Genomic DNA, 9,633 nt, shown 5'->3' on the forward strand with positions numbered 1-9,633 from the left:
TTCCAACATTCTCACTACCCAATCTCACCTGTCTCGGAACTGCACTGTTCCATCGTTACTGTCAAGGAAAGATCAGTCTTTACTATAGTCAGATCTGAATTTACCCTTTTACCTAGACAGCCTCTTTCTCTTTCCTCTATACGATGCAACTCTTTGCCTGTTCCTGCTCTCAGAAAACATGCCAGTGTTATGTCAGAGTATAATTTCATAACACAAAATACAGTATAACGTTACTGAAAGAATATCACTTCCCTGCAAAAACAGGCTTTAGAAAAGTGAAAAGGGTTAGTGAAGACTTTGTTTTCCATGCCTCAGGCAATATCAATGTGTACTACCTTATCTCTGTGACATCCTATGACCCAAGGAAGCCTAAAACATAGGCATCATCCATGAGTCCCAACAATGGCAACACCAGCAATACTTCTCCTCAGCGTGGCCATTGCAATGGTTTGAACAAGAAAGACACAGAAATTCTCATGTTTGAGTGCTTGGTCCCTAGTTAGTTTAGAGAGGATTAAGAGAAGTGGCCTTGTAGAAAGAGGTGTGTTGTGTCACTGGGGGTGGGCGCTGAGGTTTGAAATGCTCAAGCCAGGCCCAGTGTCATTCTCTCTTCCTGTGGCCTGAGGATCAGAGTGTAGAACCAACCCTGAGCTGCTCTCCAACACCATGTCTGCCTATGCACTGCCATGCCATGATGATGATGATGATGATGATGGACTAAACCTCTGATCTATAAGCCAGTCCCAATTAGATGTTTTCCTTTTTAAGAGTTGCCATGGACATGGCAATAAATGCTGTTCACAGCAATAAAACCCTAACTAAGACACCTTGGTCATGATGTTGTGTTTCAGCAATAAAAAAGTAACTTAAGACACCCATTAAATATGCATATTTGGTTTTAACCTTCATTGAATCCTATATCAAAAGCCTCTAAATTAAATCAGGACCTAACTTGAAAAACACTGACAAAATGGCTGACACACATAAAGATATTTCAAATACCCATTGATGGTTGGCAGTTAATTTGCTTGCCCATGAGATGGAACCTTCTTCCTATAAAAACTCCTAAATTAAACAGAAGCAGGAAGGTGGTGGCAAACGCCTTTAATCCCAACACTCTGGGAGGCAGACACAAGCCAATCTCTGTGAGTTCAAGTTCAGCTTTGTCTACAGAGCAAGTTCCAGGACAGGCTTCAAAGCCACACAGAGAAACCCTGTCTGGGAAAACCAAAAAAAAAAGAAAAGGAAAAAAAAGTAAACAGAAGACAGAAAACCACCTTCACTTCTCACCCACAAGTCTACCCCACCAAGCTTGGCTGCACTTAGTTTGGTTTTGCCTTTAATAGCATATTTTACATTATTTCTTTCCTTTTATGTGTATAGGTGTTTTGCCTGCATGCACGTCTATATACCACCTGCACCTAGTGCCCACAGGAGCTAGAAAAGGGCATCAGGTCCTCTGGAACTGGAGGTGATGACTACTATGTAAGTGCTGAGAACTCTCAACTGCTAAGCCATCTCTCCAGTCCCAAGTGACAGTATTTCTTAAAGGGTAACTAACCTAATGCCTCTTTCAGAAAACCAGAAAACATGACCTGAAAAATATCTCGGTAGGTAAGAGCACTTGTTTCTAAGCCTGGTGACCTAAATTAAATCCTGGGACCTGCCTTAAGTAGGGTTCCCATTGCTATGAGGAAACACTGACAGAGAGCAAGTTGAAGAGGAAAGAGTTTATTTGCCTTTCATTTCCACGTCACAGCTCATCACTAAACAAAGTTGGGACCGAAACTCAGTCAGGGCAGGAGCTAATGCAGAGGCCATGGGAGGATGCTGCTTCCTGGCTTGCTCATTATGGCTTTCACAATCTGCTTTCTTACAGACCTAGGACCACCAGCTCAGGAAGAGCACCACTCACAATGAGCTGTGTCCCCCCCTTCAATTAAGAATTAATTAAGAAAAAAATTGGGGGGAGGGTTCAAGACAGGGTTTCTCTGTATAGCCCTGGCTGTCCTGGAACATGCTCTATAAACCCAGCTGCCTCAAATTCTGAGGTCTGCCTCTGCCTCTCAAATGCTGGGATTAAAGGCGTGTGCACTATCACCTAGCTAATAATTTCTTAATTAATAAGTTAATTAAGAAAGTGCCCTACAGGCTTGCCTACAGCCTGATCTTATGGAGACATTTTCTCAGTTGAGGCTCCCTCCTCCCCAGTGACTCGAGTTTGTTGAATCGACATGAAACTATCGTAGACACACATGGCAGAAGGAAATCTGACTCCTTCCAGTTGTTCTCTGACCACACACATGCACATAAACACACACAGATAATAAAACATTGTTTTCATATTCTTCTGTTTCAAGCCAGGGTCTCACAATGTAGCACTGGCTGTCCTGGAACTTGCTCTGTATATAGACCAGGCTGGCTTCAAACTCACAGAGATCCGCCTTCCTCTGCCTCCTGAATGCTGGGATTAAAGGCATGTGCCAGCTTTACAACATTTTTTAAGACAGGAAATAAATTATATTAAGAGTCTATGGCTAAACAAGATAAGTATCAGTTAGTACTTGAAAACATAACTTATAAGCAGACCTGGTGGAAGGTGGGAGGAAAGGAGAGAGGGAGGGAAGGAGGAGGGAGCCAGAGATTGAGGAGGGAGGAAGGGAGGGGGGAGGAAGGGAGGGGGGAGGAAGGGAGGGGGGAGGGAGAACTTACCTCTGCATCTTCCCCAAAGAATCTGTACTTGTACCCACATTCTACACACAGGACCGCATCTTTATGCTTCTGCTTCACATCTATGTATTGCAATTCTAATGGTGTATAGACGCTCTTGGATCGTTTATTAAAAGGTTTACAGTCAGAAGCCTTCCGGAAATCTCCGGGGCATGGTCCAAGTTGACTGTCCTGAAAGCCAAAGGATTACACAGTTTAGAAAGCACCAACTGAACTGCTGAGTTCTCAGAGTAAAGGCAAGTTTGACAAAAAGCTAACGGTTGTTGCTCCACACGGAAGGTTTCTAAAGACAGACTGAGGCCAAAACACAGGGGTAAGCAGTGAGGGAGGGGTTAAAAATGAGAATGAAGTATATGACATCATGATGAAAAAGAAAACAATTACTGTGTATGCTAACTTTAAAAATTAAAAAGTCAAAAATAAACTATATAAATAAGCACATTGGAAAGCTTAAATAGTTTAATGTTTTACATGTGTCTCGAATTTTTTTTATTTCACAAGCCTATTAATAGCTGATTATTTATTCCCAGAAGCGTTGGGCAGGAAAGAGCAGAGGGCATGTACCTAGGGCAGGTTCAGAAAACATGCTAACATCTACACCAGATGAAGACGGTAAATTCCAGAGAGACTCAATTCATCTCAATAGTAAAGCTGTGATGGTTGTGATCTTGGAAGCCAGTCAGAGTTTAGAATCAATCACCTGGTAATACAGCTCTGGGAGTGTCTATGAAGGTGCTCTCCTCACCCTTAACTGGGGAAGTGCAGCCGTGAATGTGGGCAGGGCATCCTGTGTGCTAAATAACAGAAGGGAGTAAGCTGAGCATCAGTGTGCACTCTGAGCTCTGACTAGCAATGTGGCAGGTGTCTCCTGCCTTCCCTGCTGACCGATCCTCCAACCTGAGCTAAAAAAAAAAATCTTCTTTCCTTAAGCTGCTCTGTCAGTTTATCTCAACAACAGGAAAGACGTGAGCCCACAAAAAACGCCTCTAAAGGGGCAGAGACCATGGGAAGAGAAAGGTAGCCTACTGTATCATTTTTAATTTTTATGCGATTTCCCCTTTTGTTTCTATGGTTTTATATAAATCCAAGAATGCTTTATAATATAACAGTTAACTCACACTCACGAAAATACATTTTCTAGCCAGGCACAGTGGCGCACACCTGTAGTCCCAGCTACTCAGGAGTCTGAGACAGGAGGATCACTTGAGTCCAGGAGTTCTGGCCTGCACTGTACTATGCCAATAGGGTGTCCACACTAAGTTAGGCATCAATATGGTGACCTTTTGGGATCCGAGGGACCACCAGGTTGCCTAAGAAGGGGTAAACCAGCCCAGACACAAAAGAAGCAAGTCAAAAATAGATTTTTCTAGAAAAAAAAAAAATATTCCCTTATCCATTCATGAAATAAGATAGACTTCCAGAAAAAAAAACTCACTTATTTTACATTTGAATTGACTCTGTAACTGCCAAGTTTTCAACTGAAAAACCTGCCTACTGGGATTTCCCATGCAAATTATGAAAACCATTAATGAAAAGTAACCCCAAATCAACACCCCTAACCTACACAGTACAGCACCACTACCTGAAGGTGCTCTGCAATGTTTTAGTACAAACCAAATAATCTCTCCCAAATAAATAGCAACACTCTAAACACTGAAAAGAAAAACAACTAAGGAACAAATGCTCCCTCAGGAGACTCAGACGATTGGCGACCTGTAGAAACCATTTAATTCCCTGACAATCCCAAAGAACCTTGAAGTATTTTGGAACAGGAGTGGGTGATTTCCCGTTGACACAAAAGTTGCATACTTTCTGATTAGCCTGAGATTTGGAATCCTCAGAAGAAAGTGCATTCTTTGCACGTTGCAGAGTGATGTCTTCAAAATCAGTGCATTTTGGCAAAACTGCAAATCTCTCCCGAAGAGGCTCTGTCTGGACTCTGTTCTGAGGGAGGGCAGAATCACAGCAGAATTCTTTCAGCTTTTCCAGAGACTTTAAAACAATCCTGGACCTCAGACATTTCTTTGGCTCTTGGGAAATAATGAAAAGAAAACATACTTATAGTATTTTGACTCCATTATGTCAATTCATAATCTGCATGGAATTTTTCAGAATGCTATTCCCACTGGAGAAATGAACCTAACTATAATGGGATAAAGAACACTGTTCAAGGTAAAGATGACACATTGAAACATATCTATATTTTCATTCACTGATGAAATAAATTGAAAACTACAGTAAAGGAGGCAGCAAGACAGCTCAGCAGGAACGGTGCTTGCCACCTAAGTCCAATCCCCAGAAACAACAAGGTAGAAGAGAACCAACTCCTTCAAGCAAGTTGTCCTCTGACCTCCACAAACATTTGCAACACACTCACACACACACACACACACACACACACACACACACACACACACACACACTTTTAAAAAAAAAAGTAAATAAATGACTCAATTTTAAATTTTAAATTATAAAAGCAGGACTATAGAAGAGCTTTGTTCATATTTCTTTGGGATGTAATGACAGACAGGACAGGAATGGTGACAGCTGCAACTGTCAGGCAGGGAACTGATATGCAGTCACTAACTCAGCACACAAGACTCACACCCAGTCCTTAGAAAAGCATGAACCAACTCTATTTGCAACACAAAATGCTTGAGACTTGGGAATTGGGGCACCTTGGAGTCTGGAAACAGAATGTTTTGGAATAAAAAGGATTGACTCAAAGTGAACTAATCTAGATTCTTCCCACCCTTCACATTCTGAGGGCCAATCTCCAAATCAGCACAGACTAGAAAATTCTCTGGAAAGGTGTAACAAGCAGTGCTGCTGATTATCGACTATCCCTGGAAAATGACAGGAGCCAAAGCTGCTGGATGCTGAGACCTTGGCCTCACCAAGACCGAAGTACCCAGAGCCTTCCTCTCCTGACATTAGCAAGGACACTCATGCCTGGGCAATCTTCCCAGCTCAGACACACTTCCTTTCTTGCCTTCCTAATTTTCGAATGCCACATCAAAAATGCATTCATTCTTCAAGCCCCACCCCAAAGCTACCTCTTCCATGAAACCCTGGGTTTCTTCCTCTGTGTTCCTGCAACAAGACCAGGACTCTCCCCAGCACCTATCACCATTATAAGTAGTGACTGGGACTACAGAGATGGTTCAGAGGTTAAGAGCACTGGCTGCTCTCTTCCAGAGTTCCTGAGTTCAATACCACATTGCGCCCACAACTATCTGTAATGAGATCCGGTGCCCTCTTCTGGCCTGCAGGGATACATGCAGATAGAACACTGTAGACATAATAAATAAATAAATCTTTAACAAAAAAGAAAAAAAAGCTGTGGCTGTATGCAGTTATTGTTATTTATAAACAAGCAATTGGTATGAGAAGGGGTCTGTCATTCACTGGGGCTCTGCAATGTGCTAGGACACATTATTTCATCCCTGAGAGCATTACTATTAGGAAGCTGCTGCTAAGTACAGGGGAACTGGTGTTTGCACCCGTTGTCATCTCTCGCTTTACTTTCCTTATTAAAGCAAAAGTGCAGAGGACAACAGTTTGGCTTTGCTCACCTGTGAAAGTTTAAAAGTTTTCAGACTTACATAAAAGCTTTTGGGGTGCACAGGCTATCATGCCCTACATGAATCTCAGAGCTGGGAAATTGCATATTTGAATCTTTTAAGTATATGAACAAAGGCCAAATAGTTTTTAACAATTTTTATAAGGTATAGTTTACACAGGTGTATGTGAGGTTTATCATCAACAACAACAACAAAACGGAACTTCTGGAAAGGACCTGTCTAAAACCTGAGGTTGAACTCATTTCCCTGAGACTCGCAGCAATGCAGACACCGTAGAAAAAAGGGAAATTTTGGTGGAAAACAGAGACACAGAACCTGTGCAAAATAAAGCACAGGACAAGCGAGAGGCGTGGGGACTGTCGGCAGCAAGCACTCTAACACTCTACGGAGGAGGAGCACCCCGAAAGTGTCTGAGAAATGACTGGGCAAATCCAGGAACAAGGACAAAAATTAATTCACTGACTCAGAGACCAGACTAAAGCGCTAAAAGAATGAGAAAATGAGTAAGAAAGAAATACATCTTGTAAGTGGGGGGGGGGGGGGGGGATGATGGAAAAACAAAAAAACCCAACAGTCTATAATTAAACCAATCACCTCCAACAATAAGTACTTGACTTGAATATACTAACACTGACTAAGATAACTGTCTTTTGGCCAGGCTGTGTCTGAACTCACTGTGCTGCTGAGGATAACCCTGAACTCCTGATCCTCCTATCTCTACCTCCCAAATGCTGGAACTACGGGTATGAGCCATCACACCCAGTTTACACAAACCCAGGTCTCCAGGGATGCTAGACAAACTCTACTAACAGACTAAGAAATTTGGAAGGAAAACTCTCACTCCTCCATATTTCTGATTTTTCCAGTAAGGTTCCTCTTATTCTAAAAATGTGCTTTGGGTATCTTTTCCAGTGTACATTTTACCTCAGTTTGCTCAAATGCACATAAACATTGTGAGTGCTAAGATTTCCCTTCTGTTTGGTAGCGCAGGTACGAAAAAAGGAATTTGTACATGGAAGAATCTAGGAACAAGGTAGATCTATACAATGGAATAAATACTGCCTGGATATAATGAAAGGAATGCGGAGTAGTCAAAATGATTGATGCAGAAGACAAGACGGTCATGCCCGGGGTTGGAGGTATGGGAAATGGAGACGTGCTGTCAACCAGTACAGAGTTTTAGAAGGGAAACAAAAAAGTCCTATGGAGATGGAAAACAAGAACATTTCATTCGGGGACTGTAAGATGGGCCCCTGGGCAAGGGTGCTTGCCAATAAGCCTTACAATGTGAGTTCAATGCCAGAACTCACACAATGGAAGGAGAGACATGACTTCTGGAAATTGTCCTCTGACCTCTTCTACCCAGGTACACACACAAACAACAAATAAATCAGTAACAAATGTTTCATCTTATAACCAAGATTTTAAAGACAGCAAAAGGGGCTGGAGAGATGGCTCAGTGGTTAAGCACACATGCTACTCTTTTACCAGAGAACACACACGCTTGCACACACACACACACACACACACACACACACACACACACACACTTTAAAAACATAACAAAAGTGAACAAAAGAGAAAGTTGAAAGAACTATACCAAATTAGAGAACTAAGATCCACTGCGGCCTTAGCTCTCCCCCCCCCCCCAAACATCAGCTCAGGCACAACAGAAATCCTTCTCCACACAGGAAAACAAGGCTCCAACAGCCTCCTCTGCCCTCTGAGGAAGCCCAGCAGCTGAGAAAACTCATTCCCTACCACTTACCAGGGTTGCCAGATATTCCTGAAGTATTTTCTTCTTCCTTCCCTAGAACTTTCTTCGCTTTCTTCTTAATGGGCCCATCATTCCCCAGTGATCTCTTCCTGCTGTCACCTTTTGTAAACTGGGTCAGGAAGGTTGGACATAGTGTGTTAATGCCATCCTAAGGTTTGAAGTCATTCAAACCTTGCTTCAGAGTGACAGTAAGCTCCCTGCCTTCCACTCTTCATAGAGGGATGTACTTTTACTCTGGAAAAGCTTTGGGGTGTCTATGAAAGATGGAAAGAGGCAGGTGTAGCCTCTCATCCTGCTGAAATTAAGTGCTGTCTTCCACCGTTCCTACTTACACATATTAAATAAAATACCTCTAAAGATAAACAAAAATATATTTTCAAGATGCAAAATTATGGGGCAAGATGAGATAATAAACAATGTCTTTTCTGTTTCAAAGGTTACATCCGCTATTTAAAAATGTCCTAGGACTATTGGTTGGCAGGTAATATAAGAAAAACTTAACACTTTCCCCCAATATGCTGTCAATGTAGGTGCAAAATAAAACCTTGGTGAACTCATGAGAATGTAGAACATTCTCAAGGGGGGTGAGGGGGCACTTCATCCACTCAAATGTTTGTTTTACACCTGGAAGCTGAACAGTAGAAGAATGTTCTGGCACAATGATCTGAAATACAGAGCAGTGCTTTTGAATTCTGAAAAACTAGCCTTAAAGACAGCTTTGTTCTCGTCAATCCAGCAAGCATATGTAAATAAAGTTCCTCTTCAACCATCAATATAACAGGGACAGCAGAGGTTAAAAGATATATCCGGGCCAGGTGGCCTTTAATCCCAGCCCTGGGGAGGGGGGGGAAACAGACAGGCGGATCTCAGTGAGTTCAAGGCCAGCAGGGTCTACCACAGAAAAACTCTGTCTCAAAAAAAAAAAAAAAGGACATATTATTCCGCCTCAGGTTCCGATTAACGAGGCAACAAGATCTCAAACCTATAACTTCTAATCGGGTATTTTCAACTAAAACGTGGACCCGCAGAAGTCACCCCCCTTCTCCTTCCCCTTCTCCTTCCCAGGCTCCGCCCCTTTACTCCCCACCATTAGGCTCTCCACACTGCCTCCACTTCCGGCCGCGACGCCCACGCGCCCGCTCAGTCCCGCCCTGGCCCCGCCCCCGGCCCCTGGCCCCGCCCACCTGGCCCCGCCCCCATGGGGGCAGACCCCACCCCCGGCAGCCTCCGCCGAGGCGGAGCGGTGAGCGCTGAGGACTCGTCCTGTACCTTCTCTGCCGGGTCCGCGGTGGACGCAGTGGATCGCAGGCTTCCGGAAGACTGGAAGAACCGGCTCAGAACCGCTTGTCTCCCCGGGGCTTGCGCGGCGGAAGAAAGGCCGCTAGACGCGGACTTGGTGCGGGGCATCGCGGGATGCACAAGAGCAAGCCCGCCGGGAGCGCGCGGCCGTACCACCCCGCGCCTGCGCGCGCCCACGCCGCGACCTGGGCGGGGCCGGCCTGGCGGAGGAGGAGCCCTACTCGCGGGGGCGGGGTCTCTGAT

At 43.9% G+C, this 9,633-nt stretch overlaps 1 protein-coding gene across 1 annotated transcript in view; it reads right to left on the reverse strand.

Moving 5' to 3' along the window:
- The window catches only part of Msh3 (mutS homolog 3), a 134,074-nt gene extending 124,443 nt beyond the window's left edge, over positions 1–9,631 (reverse strand). Inside the window, exons 1-4 of the mRNA XM_051182952.1 lie at positions 9,361–9,631; positions 8,083–8,200; positions 4,540–4,760; positions 2,713–2,901 (exon numbers count right to left, since the gene is read on the reverse strand). Of these exons, the coding sequence (XP_051038909.1) occupies positions 2,713–2,901; positions 4,540–4,760; positions 8,083–8,200; positions 9,361–9,498 (666 nt within the window). The 5' untranslated portion in view covers positions 9,499–9,631. The remainder of the gene's footprint in view (positions 1–2,712; positions 2,902–4,539; positions 4,761–8,082; positions 8,201–9,360) is intronic.
- Positions 9,632–9,633: the final 2 nt, after the last annotated feature.

This window comes from Phodopus roborovskii, unplaced genomic scaffold (genome assembly GCF_943737965.1).
Source record: "Phodopus roborovskii unplaced genomic scaffold, PHOROB, whole genome shotgun sequence".
Taxonomy (NCBI): Eukaryota; Metazoa; Chordata; class Mammalia; order Rodentia; family Cricetidae; genus Phodopus; species Phodopus roborovskii.